General features: G+C 40.7%; 1 protein-coding gene across 1 annotated transcript; it reads left to right on the forward strand.

Annotated features, from left to right (window-relative positions):
• The first annotated feature begins 20,579 nt into the window (after window positions 1-20,579).
• Window positions 20,580-24,200, forward strand: cckb (cholecystokinin b). The gene is made up of 4 exons (XM_037795941.1): window positions 20,580-20,739; window positions 21,404-21,524; window positions 21,611-21,766; window positions 23,778-24,200. Exons 2-4 carry the CDS (start codon window positions 21,404-21,406, stop codon window positions 23,903-23,905), a joined length of 405 nt encoding a protein of 134 aa, XP_037651869.1. The 5' UTR covers window positions 20,580-20,739; the 3' UTR covers window positions 23,906-24,200.
• The last annotated feature ends 433 nt before the right edge of the window (window positions 24,201-24,633 follow it).

Raw genomic sequence — 24,633 nt, forward strand, 5'->3', positions numbered from 1 at the left:
GATGATGGAGTGAAAATAATGGAGTGATGACATTTTAGACGGACATGGATGTAAACTGCAACTTGACTGGTTGGCGGAGGCATATACCCGCAAGGCGGTATTTCTATTTTTTTAAAAAAATAAAATGTGTAATACAAGTAGCGAACTCCTTTAAGGAATAACTCATGCATAGGTTGTGTGCTTAACGTTCGTGAGTGTCGGTGTGCGGTCGAGAGAGAGCGAGAGTGAGTGAGCAGTAACATTATTGCTGTGAACGTAGCAGTGCAGTGTGTGTACAGTTTAGACTATCGGTGAATAAATACTACAACTCCTCAAGACCCAAGCCAAGTTCCCGTGTTTTGCTTTCCACAGTGTGTTTACTGAAGGGGGTTAGCCCCGAAGTTAGCCACAACTTCGGCTCTGGCTTGCTCAAGGTGGACTGACCTTTAAGGTGGACAAAGCGCTAATCTCATTAGTGACAACATGCTTGTCCCGTTTTGCTCAGCCTCACCGCTGCCGCTGGGCTTAACAACTTTTCTGGCGGAAACCCTGAAGAAGTGATAAGGATATATATGGAACACAGAAAGCTTTTACATTGAGGCATCTATAACCATTTGCTTGTTGTTTATGTAAGAATCACGTGAATAATAATAATATGATCATGGAATATGGAATAACATGATGATAATTTGGTTGTTCCCAAGCAGAGCTATTTGGTATCAGATGTTGATATTGTTTGGGGCTGTTTGCTGTTGATGGGATTTCATTTTCACATGTAACCGACTGACTCTCATTTTGCAGACTGATGCTGTTATTTGGTACCGCCTGAGTTGAAATAATGTTGTTTTCACCCGGACAAACAAACCAGAGTAAACACACATGATGTGAACACACTGTGTTCATTACCTCCGCAGATGAACACTCAGTATTATGCATTTCCACCAGCATGTGAAAAGACTATGCCACATGCAGTGAACTGAATGATTATTTCTCCAGAGGTGATGAGTCGTATTTGGTTAAGATTGTGTTTGATATTTACAGCTGCGGAGATCAATAGAGATTCTGTGAGGCAGTTTTATATCTGGGTAATGGTTCTCTCGATGAGAGCTAATGATTGCTGTTTATCTCCTTTTATTGGCCAATTTCTTCTTGTGTCACAGATATCCACATACAGTACATGAACGTGTTGCGTGTATAAGCGTGCGCCTCATGTTCGCACGCACATACGTGGTCATCAATCTGAATGACGATTACGGCTTGTGTTTAATATTTAATGATTTTTTTTTTTGTCTAATGGATTTGTGCTTAACTGCCGTGACGTGAGTTATGGAGCTGCATTCGTCTTTTCTCCGAGGATCAGAGGAACGTCATGAGGTGAATAAACAGGAAAAAACTACCACATAAAAAATATAATGAATTAAGTAAAATTGTCACACATCCAAATGCTTAGACTAGAATCAGAATCAGAGTATATCTGAAGGAAAAGATTGGCGAGCTCTTCAGCATAAAGCAAACATCACTGTTATAAAAAAAAATGCATTTATCGTTTTAGAAAAAAAACATGAATTTGCTGTCTTTTCGTAAAAAAATATAACTTGTACTAAATCTTCAAAGTCTTATCATACAAAAAAGCATCTAAAGAGAGCTTTGTTAGAATGTAGCAGTCAGATCTTACATTTTACTTTGTCATAACCATAACACTGGGACTAATTAGCTCTACTCTGCAACACAAGAGCAATGCTGCTTCTTTATTACGGTATTCCCATGTCTTTTACATGGCTCATTAACTGTTGAGGATGCTTTTCGCAACTTTAGCCTCAGGATGTCGTCGAAATCATTCTTTTGTTAATTCATTCACTGCTCTCTATATAAAAGACACTCAATAGTCAACACGTTCTAATCCCAACTCGTTACATACTGACCCTTTGTCAGGGACCCCTTGGTGTCACTTTACAGGCGCAGTAAACATGTGGTTAATACATAAAACATCAGGGTTAAAATTACTACATTTGTTAAGTGAAAATTAAACTGAACGCTGTGGACGTGGGACACATGAGAACAGCTGTTTGTAAAGAGAAAGTGAAACTTAACCCATGGGACATGAACATCGGCCTCCTGGAGGAAAGCCCTGTGTTTGTTGGACCCATTCACCTCCCCCCCTTCCCACCCATATGTGTGTCTTTTTCCGCTCTTTAAACTACGTCACCACACTCCTAGAGCACTTTCTCTTAGTGTTTAATATTGGCGCTGATGGGTTTACATTGTAGTTACTTGAAAGCCTGAAGTGCCTCATGCAGACGTTAAAGGATGCCTTGTGCGTTGGTATCACACACCGGGGTGGCGTGACAGGGCGTTGGTATTTGACGTCCTGGTAATAGTGAGTAGTAAATTGAGATTTCTGATAATTATCATCCTTTTATAAAATACAATGGACACTATTTTTTTACATTTGCCGCCTAGAAAAGAGCTGCTATGTCTGTCTGAAAAAAATTACTACAAATTTAGAATGGTGCAAGAACGGAAACCTTTACAGGTGTAGCAACAGTAACTAAGGAGGGGGCTTAGTGAACTAGTCACCTGTACATGAGAGACACCTTGAAGACTAATGCCAACCTAAAAGAACAAGTTCACGTACAAAAGCTGCACTTGATTACAGTGAACTCTTGTTGAGGTTGTTCTGACTGGGCTATTACAGTCTTTCCCACAACGACAAATGAAAGAAAAAATGTATCTCCTTAGTGTAAAAAACACAAAAAACAGAGTTTTCGCTCTTTAACGCAGGAGTTTATTCATTTTGACAAGTGGAAAGCGCCTTCGGCACGCAGTCACTGCCTCTGTTTATCCCCTGGCAAGCTTTGAAAAAATGTTTGCCCAATAATATAAAACAAGATGAGAGTTGTGGTGTATGTGTGTGTGTGTAATTTGCACCAGTCAAAGAGGTCTGATGATGTTAACCCTTGCTTTTATTGACTTGTTCCCCACTTTGTTCACTTTTAAACTCTCTTTTGTTCCTAAAATATATGGTCAATATTAGGGGTGTAAGAAAATATAGAAAATATTGAGTATTGCGATATTATGTTTTGTGATACTCTATTGGTTCTCAAAAACACTATCGATTTTTAATTAATAGTTTATATTTAAAGATTAACTCAGTCCATACTTTATTCCATTTGGAAAGATATGAGCCCTCTCAAAGTAGTGCTATGATGTTGGATGTTACAGCGAATGTGATAAATGCAATTTTGTTTTTTTCAGATTGTATGCATATGGCGGTGTGTTCTTTATACTATGACAGTTTTCCTAAAATTAGTTTTTGAAAATAGCAATATATCGAATTGTAACCCCTGTATCACGATACGTATCATAACGCCAGATTCTTGCCAATACACAGCCCTAGTCAATATTTGTCCTATTTATTTAGTTGTTGTTTTATATAATCATGTTTCATCCAGTTATGGGGGTCTGATTGCAGCCACACTGAGTCACATTTCAGTGTTAGTATTTCATGATAACAGTCAGATTGTTTATTTTATGTCTTTGTTGAATTAAAAAAAGAAAATACTGCGACACAGCCATTGTGATTGGAGCTGGTTTCTAAGTAAAAGTGAGGCAATAAAGTCGTCACGGATATCTTTTCCCTGTGTGATTCCTGTGTTTGCTCAGTGGGAGTAACCTATATCCACTCTCCTCTGTCACCACTGACACACCACAGGATCATTTATAATTCAGCACCGAGACCAAGCAGAGCCAGAGGAGGCACACGAATGGCTTTCCTACAGACAAACACCACAGTGGAGCAACAATTACCAGCCTCTCATGCCTCTCTCCATCCACGTATATGTGCTTAGACACACACACAGGTGATGGCATTTCCCAGGCAACAAGAGGCGGTGCAGAGGAAAGAGGGTTAATATCATTAGACCTTTTGTTGACTGGTGTGTCACATTAACCCTCGCATGTTATTTTAAATTGTACATGTTGGAAATTTCATCCCGCATCCACAGAAAGCCGTGTCTCCTCATTAATAATAAGGTGTCAGCTTCATTATAATCGTAAACCATCCTGAAGGACGAACTTTGATTTTTTTTTTTTCTTCTTCCTCAAGCCTTTCACTTCTTTGTGTCTCACGTGGCCTCTTCATCAAAAGCTTTTTAATTGCACGGAGTTTAGAAATGTGCCATGATTTAATGAACCCTCATCAACTTAATTGGATGCAAAATATTCGCATACTCACTTTGGATGCGCAGGGAATAGCTTCCTGGTTAAAGTTGCTTCTCTCTCTCTCTGAGTCCGTAATTGGGATGTATTTGAAACAGTGCCCATGGTTGCAGCTCTTCTTGGTTGGACATCATGTCTAACTGCCTGTCAAAGACGTACTGATCTGCTAGTTTCACTGAGAGCTGTTCTTCACCTAGAATGGTGCTTCGTGGTATTAAACTGCAGAGAAGCATCCACACTTGCATTAGTGAGTTACAGGCCAAAAAAATCCACAGTAGATATAAGAAACAAGGCACACACACACACTCTGATGCTCATATTTATTTGGACAGTCCACAGAAACAACGCTGCCTTCACCAGGGTTCTGTCCCACGATATCAACACTTTTCTAAATAAGAAAGTGTTGCTGTTATACAACGAGTCCTGAAGAGAATATGCCAAAGATCTAGACATGCAGGAGCAGTTTGCAAGAATGTAGCCGAGGGCAAAAACCCGGCTGCTCGGTGCAAATAGAAATATAAAATCCATGTTGCTGCACCTCAATTCTATCCTGAACAAATTACACTGCAGGAAAAAATATCTTTAAACATGTTTCATGGCTCAGTAGCACATATATATATATTTCATATCGAAGTCCTCCAAATAGATGAGTTTGCCACGATAGACCCCCGTCTAAGAGTTTTGTTGCCTGCCATTAATAACGGTGGAAACAAAATCTGTTTCTTCAATTTATCCCTGTTTGACATCATGTGATTTGACTGCTGCAGAAGTCACAAATGTAATAACAAGTGAGTAAGATTGTAAGCAACAACATGGTGAGGACAACAAACACTGACTCAATTTGACCTCTCATCAGAAACGTCAGTCTCTTTTAGTGCTGACGTCTAACAATAATGGCATTAAACTCATCCTCATATTTCCGAGAGCCCCACTTAAAGCATGTCAAGGTCTGAAGCTATTAAACTTTTCAATAGATCCTTCCTGCTCTTCATTCTTGGCTGCTTATATGCGGTTTTTGCATATAGTGGAATCTAGGACTATGACCACTTCCTAATGGTCAAAGTGTGCTTCTATGTATCTGTTGCAGCCTTTGCTCCTAAAGATTACGTTCCCATACAATTGAACTGCATTCTCAATTACGTTTGGAGGGAAACTCATTTTATCGCGGATTTTGTTTGTCTTAAACGTATCACAAATACCTTTGTAATAGTACATGAAGGGCCGCAGCAAGCGACGTAGTACAACGAGCGACGCACAGAGCAGGTGATGTAGTATATTGAGCGTCTGTAAATGAACGTGGTATACTAATGGGTAAAAAGTAGTTGTTTTACATTTTTGTTTGGTTTGTTTCAATGTCGTAGTCATTTTAAGCCAAACATGATGTATTTTTTTACCAAACTTAACCAACTAGTTTTGTTCCATCCATCAATCCATCCATTTTCCTCCTCTTATCTGGGGCCGGTTGCAGGGGCAGCGGGCTTGGCTGGGAATTCCACACATCCCTCCCCAGTAACGTTTTCCAGCTCTTCCTGGCATTTCCAGGCCAGACAAGAGATATAATTTCTCCAGCGTGTTCTGGGTCTACCCCGAGGCCTGTTACCAGTTTGCCGTGCCCGGAAAACCTCCAAAGGGGGCAGGCGTCCAGGAGGCATCCAGATCAGATGCCCGAACCACATAGTAGTTTTGTTGCCTAAACCTAACCAAGTAATATTGTTGCTTTTTTTGTTTTGTTTTGTTTCAATTTACAATGTTGACCACATGTTTAAGTAACAGGACAAGAACATTCAGTGCTCGAATAGTCTTTAATCCTGTTTTTTGCATGCAAATGTTGCATGCTTATCAAATAATCTAGTTATCTCTGTAGCTCACACCAAAATGTTAAAACTTTAAAAGCACTTTCTCAACGGTGCAGGTTTGAGGAAGGTTGCAGCTATTGATAGCTTTAGGAGTCAGTAGAGAACATAAATAAGGAGGCAGTTTGTGTAATATAGCTTATAGAGAAAAATGTACAAATAGTTGTATAAGGAGGACAAACCAACGTTCTCTCACAAACTGCAATGATGTGTGTGAAGGTCTGGGTATCATCGGATAATCCGTTTTTCCTTTGGAATTCAGAAAGGAAAAAACGTTGTTTTATTTTTTCGTTTTAAACCAAAAACCAGAAAACGGCCGTTTTCTCGTTTTTCGTTTCTGAATCAAAAAATGAAAAACGAACCCAAACCGGGCCGTTTGTTTGTTTTTGCGAATTCCTTTTCTCATTATTCGTTTTTAATTGAAGAACGGAAGTCACGTGGGTTTTTCGTTTTTTCGTTTTAAACCACAAACGAAAAACGGAATCACGTGGTGCTCTGTTTGTTTTTTGTTTCCAAACGAAAAACGAAAAAAAACAAATTAAAAAAACGATCCGATTTAGTTTCTTCAAGTTTCTTTCTGTCATTTTCTCTTCTGAATCGAGGAGCGGAGAACGGCAGTCACGTGACCAGGAAGTGAAGGCAAACATGTCAAAATAAAAGCCAAGAAGATAGTGTGGTCATATTATAAAAGTGTAACATTATTTAAGCACAGGATCAAAGTAACAGTAGAAGATAAATAGGCTAAATAAATACACAAATAAGTACATACATAGATATTTTTTTGTTTTGTTCTTTTCATTAACACATGAATGTCTTTTATCCAAAAAGTGTGTGATAAATTACAGGGAGGGTCTCTACAGATGTTATACAACAGGGAGGGTCTCTACAGATGTTATACAGAACTCTCACATAATTGACAATTTTCTCTCTCACACCCTTACTATGGGCTGTTTCTTTATGTCGGCAGGTGAGAAGCACTATGTGGCTAATCCTTTCAACACACCTGACACTTCCACCTGATCCCCTGCACTCCATTAGGAAGACTGTAGCCGAGTAGTTCTACATCATGATAATGATGATTTTTCAACCAGCGATTATGACATTAATGCCAGCTAGACAGAATAAAGCTCTGTCTGTCATGACAATACTGTACTGGACTGAAGGCCACTCCATCACTCTAGATACTGTAGATTTAACAGATACCTGCTGTCTTCAGACAGCTGTAAAGAGTCACCCGAGTAAAGGAAAGACTTTCAGTACAGTTCTATTGTCATGACAGACAGAGCTTTATTCTGTCTAGCTGGCATTAATGTCATAACCACTGGTTGAAAAATCAGCCTTATCATGATGTCGAACAAATTAACTAAATTACATATTATACCAAATAGACTAGAAATTATTGAAAAGCCTCATAAACCACCAAACAGAATACAGAAAGTTAGTGATTTCAGTTTTTTAGTGAACTGTTGGATTTATTATGTACAAAAGTGCTTACAATGACCTGAAATAACCTGCTTATAAGGGAAGCTGAAAACTGTTGTATTGTTTCATGATTGCTCAATAACTGTCTCTCAATTATTAGCTTCTAAGGGCATAACTCAGGGTGAAGGAATGAAGGACTTGGGGCTGTTCAGTTATTGTTGCACTGTTTTGTTCCTTGAGGAGGTGATTCGGTGACTGTAGATTTCTATATAGTCACATTGTAATAATCTCCGGCAGCATTTGGAGAGGCTTTGAACTACTCAAGGGCGAGGACAGGGGGAAGGCACACGGGACTGCATGTTCTGTTCTTTTCACAAGGTCACGGGAGGATGGAGTCAGAAGAAGAAACAAAAAAGAAGATATGCAGCAAAAACATCACGTGCCATAAGCTCATGACTATTGATATTGTGTAAACCATAAAAACGCTGGATCAGGGATAGCTCGGGGTTCAGACTTCGCGAACTGACCCATGCATTGTATGTTGTCAGGGACACGTTGATTGGATCCAGAATTCTGTAAACTCTGTTATCTTACTTATGCAACATTAATTGTTCGGAATAAATTGTATTATTATGCTTTAACCCGTCTGTTTGGAAAATCTCTTTGTCACACAAGATTAACCAACACGTAACTGTGCCCTGACCTCTTCGAGGTAGAGGGCCGGTTCCTTCAGAACTCAGGCTGATTAATCCTCATATTAGACTATGATGTCTGAAGGTTGGCAAACATGCTGATCAACCATACTTATCTATCATTGACCATGTTTATTGACTTGACTTTTCATCTATAAATGCGTCAAAATTTAAAATTTGACTGAAAAGAAAATCCTTGGGGATTAAGGAGTGGTGACCTCTGACCCCTACGGTGGGTAACGTCACAGAAGGCCCACTCATAAAATGCACTGACTTCACTGGTACCGAATCTCCCTCCAAACTAAATTGTAAAGCTGACGGCCCCTCAATATGAACTGATCAATACAATCAAACTTTATTGTCCACCAGGCTGGATTTTTCTCTTCGGCTCACAAAACACAGAAAACAACAGACAGCAGTTAGTAAAAAACAGAGACAGGTTATGTTACACATTAAAAACAGTTCATGTCAGTGTCTGTGGCTCAGATCTGCTCAGTCACTGTGTTGAGTTAAGAGTATTGATGGCGGGCGCCTGGGTTAGCTCAGTTGGTAGAGCGGGCGTCCATGTATTAAGGCTTAGTCCTGACTGCGGCGGCCCGGGTTCGAATCCGGCCTGTGGCCCTTTCCGCATCCACTCTCTCTCTCCCCCCTTTCAAGACTCTATCCACTGTCCTGTCAATAAAAATGGAAAAATGCTCCCAAAAAAATAACTTTAAAAAAAAAAAAAAAAAAGAGTATTGATGGCATTTGGGATGAAAGACTTTTTAAACACATGTTTAGTTGCCAGAGGGGCTCTATAGCGCCTCCCGACTGGCTGCAGAGAGGATGGGAGCTATCTGCAAGGATGCTCCTCGCTTTCTTCCTCGTCCTTTCTGTAAAAAGTTGAGTCAAGGGCTTTTGGGGTTTACCACCTATTTTGCCTACCATTGACACAATCCTAGACAGTTTATTCTTCTATCTACAGTGTAGGTGACCGTACCAGGCAGGAAGGTTAAAGGTTAAAATCCTCTCAACAATAGTTTTGTACACTAATTCTAAAATCTGCCGGCTGACACCGAGGCCACTGAGTTTCCTTAGAAGATAAAGTCGCTGTGAGCATCTCTTGAAGATATACTCTGTATTTTCAGAGAAGCTCACCTGGGTGTCCAGGACTGTACCGAGGTATTTAAAGTGTTCCACAGTTTCAACATGTTGGCCATCAAGTGAAACTGGCTCTGTGATCAGATGTTGTTTTGTGCAGCACATGATTAATTCTTTCTTCTCAGCCACATTGATTTCTAGCTGGCTAGTGTGACACCGTGTTTGAAGGGCTGTAGTGTGGGCCAGATAGGCAGCTTCACCTAGTGGGCCTGTTTCCTGTAAAAGGCCAACTAAGGCCATGTCATCCACATACTTAAACAGTCTAAAATGTTTCTCATTGATCATAAATTCATTAGTAAAAAGAGAGAATAGCACAGAGGAAAGAACACAGCCTTGTGGGCAGCCTGTCTGACATGTTCTCCCTGACACAGACCCTCTGATCCACACAACTAACCCTGTGTTGATGTTGAGCTCAAGGAGCCTTTTCAGGAGAATATGCGTCTTCATTGAGTTAAAAGCTGAGCTAAAATCCACAAATAAAGCTCTGGCATAACCTTTAGGATGCATAAGGTGTTTTGTGGACGGTGTTAAGCAGTCAGCACAGCGTCGTCTGGGACTCTGTCGCTCTTATTTAAGCGAACTGGAGCAGATCTAGCTTAGTAGCCACTGTGCTGGTCAGGTGGCTGGCAAGAACTCGTTCCATGGTTTTACACAATATGGAGGTTATTGCGTTGGGCCAAAGATCATTTGGCTTACTTGCACCTGGCTTTTTTAGCACAGGCCTAATTATTGTGAATTTCCATGATTTTGGCACAGTGTAGGTGTCTAGGATATATAATTAATTAGGCTTTTTTAGGTACATTATGTATTTATTTAGCCTATTTATCTTCTACTGTTACCTCGATCATGTGCTTAAATAATGTTACACTTTTATAATATGACCACACTATCTTCTTGGCTTTTATTTTGACATGTTTGCCTTCACTTCCTGGTCACGTGACTGCCGTTCTCCGCACTTCGATTCAGAAGAGAAAATGACAGAAAGAAACTTGAAGAAACTAAATCGGATCGTTTTTTTAATTTGTTTTTTTCGTTTTTCGTTTGGAAACAAAAAACAAACAGAGCACCATGTGATTCCGTTTTTCGTTTGTGGTTTAAAACGAAAAAACGAAAAACCCACGTGACTTCCGTTCTTCAATTAAAAACGAATAATGAGAAAAGGAATTCGCAAAAACAAACAAACGGCCCGGTTTGGGTTCGTTTTTCATTTTTTGATTCAGAAACGAAAAACGAGAAAACGGACGTTTTCTGGTTTTTGGTTTAAAACGAAAAAATAAAAAAACGTTTTTTCCTTTCTGAATTCCAAAGGAAAAACGGATTATCCGATGATACCCAGACCTGTGGAAACCCGACTCAAAGACGACTCCTAACGCAGCATGATATACTGAATCCAACATTTTAAAAGAATACAAACTTGCAATCATATACAATATCACCATAATCAATTGCTGATAAAAGCCTTGCTTGAATTTATTTTATCCTTGCACCAAAAAACAAACAAAACAGCATTACTTTCTATTATAGAAACTTAACTTCACCGTGAGTTGTTTTTTTCGTAAGACACTCGATGTTTAAAAGACATATTGTGTTCCAGGAGACAACCCAGGTTGTTGAGAATCATTTAATTAGCTCCCTGGTTAGCACAAAACATATAAAACCACCTATAGAATTGCTAGAATAACATGATACCTCCTGAGATGAGCAACAGGTGAAGAGATAACGTGGACAAATTAACCAGCATTCTAGCTGTCTGGATCTCAGGCTGCAAAGAGAGTTTCCAAGAGGTGAAACTATGTTTTCATTAACCCTAATCAATAGTATTGACTGAGACCCTTTAAGTCAAACAGAGCTAAAGTTTCAGGCTTGCTGTTAATTACTAAGTTATCACAAAGACCAGCCACACAGAGTCACCCCCACCTTTCCCCTCCAGTCAATCACATCGCTCTCCTGAACCGATCGCTCGCTCTTAAAATCTTATTTTTCCTCTTTTCTCCTCATCTTATTCGTGCATCCTCACAGCACATTAAAAAAGACCTTGTATTGTTTCAAGGTCAATTTAATTTCTTTCAGTAAATTGACACACAAGAGAGTCAAATCTAAATGCAATATCTGCTCCATTACAACATTTATATCTTCTACTTTGTGCATTTGTATGCCACAAGAGATGGGATGAGTAACACACTGAGAACAAGATTTGAGCAATTTGCACATCATAATACGTGTGAACATCTCCATTACAATTGGTTCATTGCTGTGGCGAGGCGAGTTGGGTCTCATCGCCCCGTGTGTCAGAGAAATTGATGTGAAGCACACAGTGTAATAGGTCTTCCTGTCCTGTCTATACTGGTGCTTGATCTCCTGGGAGATTCATTCTCACTACGCGGGGAAGTCGCCTGCAGCCCGGCGAAGAAAATGGAAAAGCTCCATGTGTGGAGGTGACAAATTAAATCTCAGTTTTAATAACTTTTCCTCTTTCATTATACGTTTTTTAAAGAAGATTTGTACAAAATAATTTGGTTTTGTTACATCTAATTGAAAAGCGAGCTTGTTTACAGGCATGGAAATTCAAAGGTGAAAAGGAAAGGAAAGATTAGGAGCTACTGAAAAGGAATCTGCATAAAGAAACTGTGAAATCAGTTTTTATTATTCCAAGCCATGCAGCAAGTTTGTAACGGATGAATGGTTGGACGTATCTTGATCAATTGTTTCTTCCATGTGTGTGTCTAAAGGGGTATCTGGGGCTCCGTCGTCCTCTGAAGGTCCAGGTGTCTTTTTTCACATTGCACTCGAAACTGAATTCATTGCGACTCAAGTGCTGCTGGACCAACTCTGTATTCACGCACCAGCAGCACCGTCCACATGTTAGCATTCATCAACAACCAGAGTGTGTGTGCTTCAAATGTACAAGAGCGAACGTACTGGCACATGCATGTACAAGTGTGTGATCGCGGAGGTGGTGTTGTGTTGAGGCAGCTCGGCACTCGAGGTGCAGCTTTGGGGCTTCACGTGAAGAGCGGCTGGGCTTGATGGGAAGATATATGTGACATCATGTGCACTTTGTCATCCACGGTGACTGCTCTGCGTACAAGAACTCATTTTCGTCACAATGGTGCCATTTTGATAGAAATGTTTTTATTTTCACTTAAAGCAATAGCTCGACACTTTGAGAAATATGCTTATTTGCTTTCTTGCTGTGAGTTAGATGAGAAGATTGATACCACCGTCAAATCTGTCAGTTATATATGAAGCTACAGCCAGCGGGTTGTAAGCGAGAGTGGTATCAATCCTCTCAATTAAAGCTTCAGTAGGCAACAACTTTTTGGCATCATTGGGCAAAAAAATCCATAATAACCTTTCAGCATATTGTAATTCAGGTATTCAGAGAGAAAACTAGACTTCTGCACCTCCTCATGGCTCTGTTTTCAGGCTTTAAAAAATCTAGTCCGTGACGGGAGACTTTGGCCAAACACAGGTCACTTCAGAGAAAAAGCGTTCCTATTGAGCGTTCCTATTGGCTGTGCTCCGGCTGGTGGGCGGTGCTTGGTATTTCCTCAACTGTTCTCAACATGGCTGCCGGGTCACAAACTTTCTCATTTTACACCTAAAAAGTACACTACAAGATGATAATGAAAAAATTTGAGGCAAGAAATAGGCATTACAGTAAAAGAATATTGATTCATATTTGATCAGCACTGCCTAGTTTGACCGTTTGATCGGAGTTTGTGAGTGATTGATAACTGCTCAGAGACGGCAAGGCTGCAGCTCGGCTCTGATTGGTTGTTTTCCTCCGATCTGTGAAATCTTGCGGATGCCATTAGGAGCACCGAAGCACACCGGAAGACACAGAGGAAAATGTTTTTTTTTCAGATTACCTGTCTCATGCACTACTGTCAGGATATAGTGACTGTTTTTTTTATTCATATTTGCTCCATTTCTACCCACTGCAGCTCTAAAGCAATAGTTCGACATTTAGGGAAATGTGCTTGTTTGCCTTCTTGCTGTGAGTTAAATGAGAAGATTGATACCACTGTCATATCTGTCAGTTAAATATGAAGCTACAGCCAGCGGCTTGTTAGTGAGAGTGGTATCAATCTTCTCAATTAACTCTTGGCAAGAAAGCCAAAGCCATTTTCCCAAAATGCTGAACTATTGCTTTAAAATTTTCATTTGTTTTCTGTGTGCTTTGTTTCTTGTTTTTTTTAATCTCAGGTATTTAATAGTCACGGCTGTGACTCTGGGGTTTTCCTTGTGTTTCCCTGTGTTTTCCACTGCGCTCCTCTCCTCCCTCCTGGCTCCCAGTTACCACTGATTACTCACACCTGCCTTCCATCAAGCTCATCACTCTGCACTATATAAAGCCTGGTCTTTCATCCACTTGTTGCCAGATCATTCTGTCAGCTACATTGGTAGTTACAGTTCAGACTGCTCCTTGTGATTGCAGTTTTCATGCTTACCTTCTTGTGTTTTTTTGCCCTGCCTTATCCTGTGTTAAAAGACATCCACAACCACCTGCCAACTCACCTGCCTGTCTGCTCTCACCAGCATTCCCAGCCATCTCAGTCCCTCGCCTCGCCTTACCTCACCATCTCCAGCCATTGATCAACGCTCCCTGCCCTCTGACTCAGTCATCCACTTCCCCCACTTACCGTTTACAGTAAATCGCTTTTATTGTTATCTTCAAACTGAGTCTGGGTCTGAGGCTGGGTCTTTCTGTGACAAATCAAAACGATGTCTGATGGCGAGCTCAGCATGGCTTTGCTCGGTTAATGAATGTCTACGGAATCAGTAGCAATTTCTTGTACGAGACATTGCGTTTTGATACACAAAGGCAGTAACAAACAGCTAGCCTAACTGAAGAAAACATCCCTACCAACACCTCTAAATTTCAATTAACTCATTGTATCACATTTGATTGTAGTTAGCCTAACTCCCCCAAATATTGAAAATTGCCATTTCAACATTTCTGTTTGTATACAGATTAAAGCTGCAGTGGGTAGAGTTGGAGGAAATATGATTAAAAAAAGTTATTTTTATAAAACGGTCACTATATCCTGACAGTAGTGCATAAGAGCGATAATCTGAAAAAAAATCATGTGCCTCTGTGTCCTCCGGTGTCCTGCAGTGTCCTCCGGTGCTCCTAATGGCATCTGCAAGATTTCACAGACCGGAGGAAAACAACCAATCAGAGCCGAGCTGAAGCCTGTTGTTTCTGAGCAGCTGTCAATCACTCGCGAAGTCCGATCAAACGGTCAAACTAGGCAGCACTGATCAAATATGAATCAATATTCTGTTACTGTAATGCCTATTTCTCACCTCAAATGTTTTGAGAAACAACTTTTAGTGTACTGTTTAGTTGTAAAATGAGAAAGTTTGTGACTCAGCAGCCATGTTGAGATCAGTTGAAGAAAGACCAAGCACCGCCCAGCCGGAGCATGGCCAATAGGAACGTTCTCTCTCTCTGAAATGACCTGTGATTAGCCAAAGTCTCCCGTCACACACTAGATTTTTTTAAAGCCTGAAAACAGAGCCATGAGGTGGTGCGGAAGTCTAGTTTTCTCTCAGAACACTTGAATTACAATATGCTGAAAGGCTATTATCCAAAACACTTTTGTTCATTTACCGTAAAACTTCAATTAAAAGCTGAGCCCCAATTAGACAGCGAGTCCCTTTGACTCGCCGGATGTGGCTACACGTTTTGACAAATAAACACAGGTCTCAATTAAACGCCGGGTAACTGTTGTCAATATGGACCTGTTACACATCATTAGATCGGTTAGATTCTCCATAATTCAATCGTCCACTTTACAGAAACCATGAGCAGCAAAGTATAATTTATTCTGATTTATGGTGCTGTTGATTGCTGCTATACCGCCCTATTAGCTGCATGCCTCCCTTTGTGTTTTTTTGAAAGGATAAATACCAACAAATATGGGTTGAAGCAGATTGTTTCGCTGGATGGAAGCATGTTGTGAATTATGGAAATGATTACATCGACCTTTGGACTGAAGACTGAGACAATTACAATCAGAGACGCTGAGCACCGCGTCGCTCGTAATTAAAATGTCAACGTTATGAATGAAGCATCTAAACTTCAAACTATTCAGTACAACGCTAAACAAAAGAGAGGAATAAAACGTATGGACTCCTTACCTTTGAAGCGGTCATATAAAGTCCATTCCTCGATTATATATATTCCTTTGGTCCGTAAGGGTTCACCAATCAAAAGAATCGAAACGGTGTTTAATTAAAATGAATCTAATATGTGAATATTGTCATGTGAAGTCCACTACAAAATAAAGGTGTCCCCACCTTTCTCTGTTATAGTATTCCTTTTCCTTTTTTGGCAGACCGGCTCGTCGCTGACGGGCAGCTGGGTTTTTACAGTATAAAGAGAGGTGTACATTATGTTGGTATGCCGGTGCTGTGAAACGAGGAGCGTCATTAACTGTCTCTGAGCTACATCAAATGAATGATTCATAATTGGTATTTTATCCGATAGCCTGAATTTTAAACAAGTAATATTTATACTGGTTTAAATAATCAGTTTGATAGTATTTCCCATCTTTGCATAAAACAGTTTTGTGCGAAAGAAATTAAAAGCCCGTCCCCTGTCCCAAATATACGCAGGTTGAGTTCAGGGATTGAAGCAAATAAACACCCGGGCTATTAATTGCAGTTTAAAACTTAGTTCACAGAAGAGCTGTTAAAGTTAAATATCAGCTGAAATGAAATGGAGACATACAAAGCCGTACGTTCTGATTTATACGTTATCTGTTAAAATTAGCAATGTGTTAATGAACTAATAAGAATGACAAAGCTAAGTCGTCCCACCCAAACAGGTCTCCAGCCAGATGTTGCGGTCCACTATTTCTAAAAGTTAGTCGAAACGTTAGGCCCGTTTTCATCGAGAGTTAATGCAGCACGAAGCAGAGGAACTGTTGCTATGGTTACCTGCAGTTTAATCATACACACATTTAAAACAGTATTATGTGTGATGTGTCTTGTCATGATTTTAACAGACGCCTGCAGCCATAAATCTTTTCACATGAACTGGATTTAATTTTTCTTTTTTTGTCTTTATTTATATCCTCTCTTTTTAAAATGTTTTGACTTATCTGCAAGAGGCTTATGATTACACCTAATTGAATCTGAATTTTTTTTTGTGTAAGCTTCATTTCCTTCCTTTCGAACAAATCAGAAAAAAGTAACAGTAAATTATGGTCCCATTTAGAGTCAAATGGACCATAAAGCAGGTTGCACTTTAGGACGTGGCTACGTTGTGATTGACAGGTCGAGACCACGGCGTTGTCCGGTCTGGGAGTTGTCCTTGTTTTTGTCTCACAACTTTAACTCTTTCACAGTGTGTTTTCAGTTCATGAAAGCTAATTGTAATATTTTGGTCGCCTAAACATGTCTTATTCAGCGTTTGGTTGTACTTAGCTCCACCAAAAAACAAGATGGCGATGGCCAAAATACCATTCTCGAGGCTTCAAAACTGTAGTCCGCAAACCAATGGGTGACGTCACGGTGACTACATCCACTTCTTATACAGTCTGTGGGCAGTACGTAATTTTTTATGAGATCATTGTTCATCGTTGAAATAAAAGTGGCAAAAATTTACCCCAATACTCTACCAATAGACTTATAAACATATATTGAAAGCATACCTTGTATATTATGTTTTTTTTTTTTTTAATTAATCTAAAATTTTGATCAAATAAATCCATTATTTATTTATCTTTTATAAATTCTCATAATTTTTATGTCAGGTTCCACCAACTCTTTGTATTTAAATTTTGTTTTAAATTGATTGATATGTAAAAACTATGACTGAATATTCACACACTTATATTCTTATAGAAACTAACAGATGGTTGTACAGTATGTAACGTTCCTGATGGCACGAGGCTTCTGCTGAGCTTCAAATTGAGGCACTGCGACGTGCGGAGAACCACGGCTCACACAAGGAAGATATCATCTACAGTTCAACAGGTACAACCATCAGGTCACTGATATGTGTGAAGGGGCTCAAAGACATACGTCGGGGGCTAAACGGTCCTCTGAGAATGGCCTAAGTGCATATTTGCAAGTGTCTGTTGAGTGCGACTGAGACATTAATAGATCTATGCATTATTTAGCGTGTTTACTAACTATACTAAAGCTGTAGCAAATGCCCTCGGCAAGGGGGTCTCTCACCGTCTCTCTTTATAATTGCAGATTTCAGTTTGATTTTTTTCACAGAAAACTATTCACCGTCACTAATTAGACATTTTAACAAGCATTTAAACTCAAGCTATCTTGTCCAGATGTGTGTTGCATTCATTCAGATAAATGAGTGTAGGATTTTTGCTCGCCTACATTAGGAGGTTAGAAAATAATCATGCTCAACAGGTTGCCTTGAGGCTGCACTGGATCCACATCGCAAACTCAAATACACACTCACATACACACAGAAGTAAAGTGTGTATATATCTAGTAGAAACTCACAAACACACACACATTTCACACACATGCACGCCTCCCACACCACATGGTTAATTAATTCTAATTTGAACGTCCGTGGCCTCACCTCCTACACTCATGCCTTCTGATGGTGCCTGGAGAAAACGTTACAGTATCCTCAGTGAGTGAGAAAGATAGGCAGACAGACAGACTGAAGCATAGTCATGAATATGAAAGTAAAAAAAAATGCCAAGAGTGAGCTGATGCGATCGAGACAGACTCCGGAGTGACAGCTGGGAGTTGTGGCCAAAAGTTGGGCTGCCGGCAACTTCGCAACTGGCAGCCCAGAGGTGGTTGAATTGAATTCTTTTAAGCTTTTAACACCAAGAAATACCAGTAAACAGCACACAATAGGCACACAACCTGGCTTGGTAATGATATTTGATGCCATTGCAGAGATCAATCCAACCATGTCTGGATAGAGCACCATCTCACTGCTGTTTAGAAAGAATATGTCACTTCCTGTTACCAGTGAAGAGTTCATATATCAAATCAGAGTTGCATCTGGGCAACAACATCTCTACATTTAAGCAACTGTGCTTCTTTAGTGATTTACACCGAACGGCAAGTAGTATGACGTTCACTTAAGAAAAGGTGGAAATCGGGTCAGTGAATGGGTTCGGTCATTAACACCAGCAGCCGTACTTAAGCTGTCAAGACAGTGTTGACAGAGTCTTGTAGGACTCACAGTAAACATTTTTCAGAAATGTACAATCTGAACATTGCAAACATGTTGAAAAATGTCAGATCTATGCAGTAGTAAGTTTTTATCAACTAGTGTAGTGCCCGTTTGGGCCGTTGGGAGCTTGTGCCCGTTCAGCACGAATCAATTGCTGCTTGCAGCGTTCTCGAGAACTGCTCAACGCTCGTTGACTACAAGTCAAGTGAAGAAGCGTTCGGTTGTAACGTTAGTATATCCAGCAGCATTGTCGCCCCAATGAGCTATAAGCTGTGGCGTCCGCTCCTGAGCTGCTGTTTGATTCTGCGGCGAAGTGTTGCCAAACTGACAGTTGGCCCAAGCTTTCATCCAGAAGACTGCTGTTCGGGTCCTGTGCGTCACGTTAAAATAAGCTGTTCGTTCGTGCTTGTTCACAACGTTCAGTGTCATTTTCACTGTACAAACGTACTAATTTCAAGCTCAACCGTGTAGTTCTTTCCTACACCTAACTATACTGGTTTTGTTGCCTAATCCTAAAGTGACGCCAAGGGTAACTATAGAGGTTTTGATGCTGAAAATAAAGTTACGCCAAGAGGCGTGATGCCAAGGGGCTGTATGTGAAGGGTTGGGATGAGAATGTGTTGGCTTTTAAACAGTTCGTTCATCTGCACCGTTAGCGATTCAAGGCAAATGTCAGGGGAAGTGTTTGCTAATTATAACAGAAACCCATCACACAGGGATTCTTTATTTATTTGGCAGCAAATGAACATTTGATTCATATTTCATTGAATGTCAGCACTCCAGTAGAGCTACTTTTGAGTACTGCTCTCTGTGTGTGTGTGTGTGTGTGTTCAGTAAGCTTCACACTGTCACTCATTTATTGCTCCTAATTAGACGACAGCGATAAAAGGATGTCTGTGTTCCTCCTCTATGATTCCCCGGTGGACGTTAACCTCAGTTAACAGCCTCACTTGATGCTTCATTTTCTTGTCCACATTATCTCAGCAGGTACAAACAGCTCCGGTGCCGTGACAGAGCTCCTAATCCTGTCATGCATCAGCGGGCCGTCGGCCTCATTAATAAAAACATTAACTCAGCGGATGATTAGCTATTGACTCGGGCTGACTGATTTGCTACACCTGCATGATCGATGAGCCGGGTTAATCCTGTGTGCTTAGAGGGAGAGAGGGGTGAGAGAGAGAGGGGGAGACAGTAGGAGGACGGTGGAGATGTCTCAGTTGGAGCTCAGTCACCTGTTAAATGAACAAAACTGAAGACTCTCCTTTCTGCTTTCCGCCCACTTTTTAAGAGTGAACATGCACTGACATCTAATGCATGCGTGGGTGGTTACAAATGCACACACCCACGCATGCCTGACCACACAGCCACCCTCCCCATCACACACACACACACACACACACACACACGTACACACACACACTTCTCACAACAGCAGTTAAAGTGGATCATCCTATCAGTGTACTGTTAAAAAATTGAAACTTCAATATTTCAACATTAGTTTCAGGCTCTAGTTTTGATACAGATGATTCACTGTTATGTGCACAACACACTCTATTACACACACACACACACACACACACACACACACACACACACACACACGTACACACACACACTTCTCACAACAGCAGATAAAGTGGATCATCCTATCAGTGTACTGTTAAAAAATTGAAACTTCAATATTTCAACATTAGTTGCAGGCTCTAGTTTTGATACAGATGATTCACTGTTATGTGCACAACACACTCTATTACACACACACACACACACACGTACACACACACACTTCTCACAACAGCAGATAAAGTGGATCATCCTATCAGTGTACTGTTAAAAAATTGAAACTTCAATATTTCAACATTAGTTGCAGGCTCTAGTTTTGATACAGATGATTCACTGTTATGTGCACAACACACTCTATTACACACACACACAGACACACACACATTGTTAATGCACATCAGCCCCTGAATTTTATGACGAGCAAACAGACAATAAAAACTGAAGCACGCTGTTGTATTATTGAGGTTGTAGCAAATACACTCGCATTAGGCTCGCAAACACACCGAGGAATACACAGGATGTACGCTGAGGCAACACACACACACCCACACACCCACACACACACACACATACACACACACACACACAGGGCGCCGAGCGTGGAGTATAAAAGGGGCATCCTTCCCACTCAACAGAGAAGTGCTCTCCTCACTCTCACACACTCCTCTGACACTGAACCTCTTTCCTCAAGGTAAGGCTTTTTTATTTTTTTTTAATTGTCTGACTGACCAGATACTTTAGCATTTATGAAATGTTTTTTATTTTGTGAAAATGTTTATTTCTTCTTCATGGTCGGACAGGAACTCAAACGTGGATGCAGTTATCACAAAAAAACATGTTGATGCAAGGAAAGGATGCATGAATTTTGGCTTGAATATTTAAATATGTAAAAGCAATCTTTATGCAAATACATTACATTTGGTGTGTTGTTTTTTTTAAATTATTGATAAAGTAATAGTTTTAAATTAAAATAATTGACATGTTTTATTTTTTTTTCATTTTATTCTGTGAATTTCCAGAGATGTTTCCCCAAGGCAGAGTGGAAATGATTCTTTCTGCGTTGACAATCAGGTCACTTTGACCTGCTGAAATTGCGCTCAGGATATCAAGATGTAACCATCCACAGTGTGTTTTTATGTGCTGTGCCCCTGGATGACAATGTGTGAAAATGCTGTTTCTGATTCATGCTCGGTGCAGTCTGAGCAATCATTAGCGGGCGAAGGAGCAGTCGTCTGGCAGATGGTTGTAGTTTCTTAGTGTGGAAGATGACTGTTGAGTCAGAACGCCTGCTGTAAACCCAGACTGGACCGCATCTCAGATTATTAAACTTCTCTTCCTGTGTGTGTGTGTTTTAGATGACTACAGGGCTGTGTATGTGTGTCGTGCTGGCAGTCTTGTGTATGAGCTGTTTGGGGCTCCCCTTCTCCTCCAAGCCCCTCAACGAGGGCCACCGCTCCATGTCCGCTGCTTCTGAAGGTTTGTCACCGTTGGGGGAAAAAAGACAATCATTAATATCACAGTACCTTTAAATATATAACATCTACTCTTGTGTGTGTCTGTAGCTCTCCTTGAGGCTGACACCCGAACCTTGGGAGAGCCCCACCTCCAACACAGCCGCTCTGCCCCCCAGCTGAAAGCTCTTCCTCTGGCTGAGGATGATGCAGACTCCCGAGCCAACCTCGGTGAGCTGCTGGCAAGACTCATCTCCTCCAGGAAAGGTGTGTGTGAGGATGTGTATTATTAGTTTCCATCATCCTTGCTGCACCTGCAGCATCTTGAAGGATATTAGGGGTCGGATGAAAGAAAAACATCTGGCAACATTTGCAAAATAGGTTCATTCTCAAAGACAAGTGCTCTTTCCTGCCATTCTCCTCCCCTCTGGTCTCGCTAATTACTGGAATCAGCGCCGAGCCAGCTTTGTAAAATGAATTAGTGGCTCAGAAAAGCTTTTGTGGTTTGAAAGAGCGCGTATTAGTGTGCGCAGCCTTCCGGCCATTCTCCTCATACCATCTTTTTTTCACTTTTTTCACCCCGTCTGACTCCAAGTTGATCTTTTTTTTCTTCAATGCAAAGACACCAAGCCCTTGTCATAGTTCCTCATGTTCAGCGCTCTGATCTCTCTGGCTGTGTGACAGGACCATACAATACACAACACACACTTATACTCACTGTCAAGACCTGAATATTCAGTTTGGCTTCAAGAAACTGACTTCTTGTGAGTCCACGTCTCAGTGCGGAACAATTCCCACAGCGTGAAACTTTGTCACAAATCGTCACAGAGCTGCAAACGTTTTAACACGTAATCAAAGGTTAGAAAAAGACACTAAATGCTCTGAAGAAAAGTTTTCTGCATCTTCAGCCACATTTCCATATTTTAGCTTTTACAGCCTAAAACTAATACAAAAATGCAAAACAGACTTCAGAGCTGTACAATCAGACAGTGAAGTCTATACAATGTCAAAGGGCACATTGAACTTAATATACTGTATAATACCCTGAAGGGAATATGTGCATGTTTTCTGTTTAATCGTGCGTGTGTGTTTGTGGGCGTCTGGTGCTTGCTGTTCACTTGCATGTTTCGGTGTAGGAGGTGTCGTTGTCGAGCCTTCTGCAGCCAATCTTCTCAGCACACCAGGGAACTGAAACACTGTGTTTATGTGCGTGCGTGCATGTGTGTGTGTATATGTGTGTGTGTGTGTGTGTGTGTGTTGCGTAGGAGGATGTGGGTGGAGTGAAAACAGCATCTCTGCGAGCGCTCAATTGATTACCAAACGGACAGCGTTCCTGCTTCTCTTTGCTTGGAATAAAAAGTCAGAGATGTTTTACCAGATGGGAGGTCACAGTGTGTGGGGAAGAAGAAGAAGAAGAAGAAATGAGGGCGCTCTGATCATTCCAAGGGAATGGACTTAGCTAGTGCACACGTACACATTGATAACATGCATGGACACACAAAGAAAGAGAGGGTAATAGTATGTCATCACCCTAAAGTCCAGCTGTTGTTGGAACGGCCCCTTTATTCTGGTGTTGTGTGTGTGTGTGGATGTGCGAATGAGAGAGAAAGAAATCACGAGAAAGAGATGATTAAAATGACCAAATCAGCTTCACAGCAAAAATCATATTTAAAACCTAAGTAGTCACAGAAACCAAACACCATCACTCGTCAGCTGCGGAGCTGCAATCACTTTTGTCTCTGCGGGCATAAACACCAAATTGTGAAAAGTGCCATTTGGTAGTGAACTCAACTAACTGCTAAACTGCAGGGCAAAAAAATCTGAGCAAAAAAGTTGTAGAAGTGATGACATTTTTTGATATTAAAAGCATCAGTCACTGAAAATGCATTTCAGTGCATGCAGACTGTTAAGTGCTGGTATGTGAGAGCATCACTTGTGTCCTATCACTCGCAAAAAAAAACGCCACATTTCACCAGATATAATAGAAAGATGGCGTTTTAGTTTTTAAAGAAGCACAAAATGAATCCTCTGAGTGTCAGAATAACTTCTCTCTGTTATTGCACCACATTTGCTCGCGTCTTGCTTCCACGATCAGAGCATTTCTAACCAGCTTCCTCCAGCTGTCTCTGCGCAGAAAAGAAACCAAAAGCAGGACCACAACCCAGTGAAGTTTTCTCATGCTCTGCTAACTCTGAGGAATACTAATTTCCCTCCTGCTCTGTTTCTCCTCCACCCACTCTTTCTATCACCTCCTCATCCTCCCCTCTTCTCCTCCCAGGCGCTGTGCGTAGAAACTCCACGGCAAACAGCAGAGCCAACGGCGGCCACCGGATAGAAGACAGGGACTACTTGGGTTGGATGGATTTCGGCCGCCGCAGTGCAGAAGAGTACGAGTACTCCTCGTAAAAGGGAAGCCACGGCTCATGCCCCCCTACGTACGGGCACAAAGGGAAAAAGAAGAAAAAACAAACCCCACGCAAGCTGGCTCCTCACTGTCTCACAATAAGAGTCTATTTATGATGTATTTGTTGGTAAAACTGTAATAATGCAATATACATATGCCAAATTTTGCAGAAAAGCTCTCACTGTCCAAGGTTTGTTTCTGTTTCTCTGGTTTTCTTTATCATTTTGAGTGGAAAGGATTGGGATGGTGTGAAGGTCTGATGGGACTAACTGGACTGAATAAAGATTGGAAATATCACTCTCTGCTTGTGAATTCTTCCAACACAATGCATGCTGCTTAAATTAGACCCATTAGCATTCATTGGGTGTCAAAAATAGGATTATCTGTGGCACCTCATTACTGCTGCAAATGTACTATAACCTCAGTATTCTAATGAACCATAACACTTCACAAGCGAGATCAGGGATGGCAGCGTGAGCATGTAATAATCATGCTGGTCATTTTGGTCATAGTTTATGAGAGCAAAGGCCTTCTGACTAAAAGAGGATTTAGAATCATCCTTAAACACCTGATTAAGTCCTTGATTTTTTGTTTCCAAATTTTATCAAGACTTTCCAAACCTCTTTTCGGTTGGATCAAACAAATCTTTCCCATTTCATTTCTTCCTTTTCCTTCCTTCCGTACCAACGTAGCGTAACAACGTAATGTAACAATGTAACAATGTAACAAA

The sequence above is a fragment of the Sebastes umbrosus genome, chromosome 15 (assembly GCF_015220745.1).
Source record: "Sebastes umbrosus isolate fSebUmb1 chromosome 15, fSebUmb1.pri, whole genome shotgun sequence".
NCBI lineage: Eukaryota > Metazoa > Chordata > Actinopteri > Perciformes > Sebastidae > Sebastes > Sebastes umbrosus.

Coding starts and splice junctions, on each gene's coding strand:
- cckb (XM_037795941.1), top strand. CDS start 21,404: ATGACTACAGGGCTGTGTATGTGTGTCGTGCTGGCAGTCTTGTGTATG. Junction 21,525..21,610: donor CATGTCCGCTGCTTCTGAAG/GTTTGTCACCGT, acceptor GTGTGTCTGTAG/CTCTCCTTGAGGCTGACACC. Junction 21,767..23,777: donor ACTCATCTCCTCCAGGAAAG/GTGTGTGTGAGG, acceptor TTCTCCTCCCAG/GCGCTGTGCGTAGAAACTCC.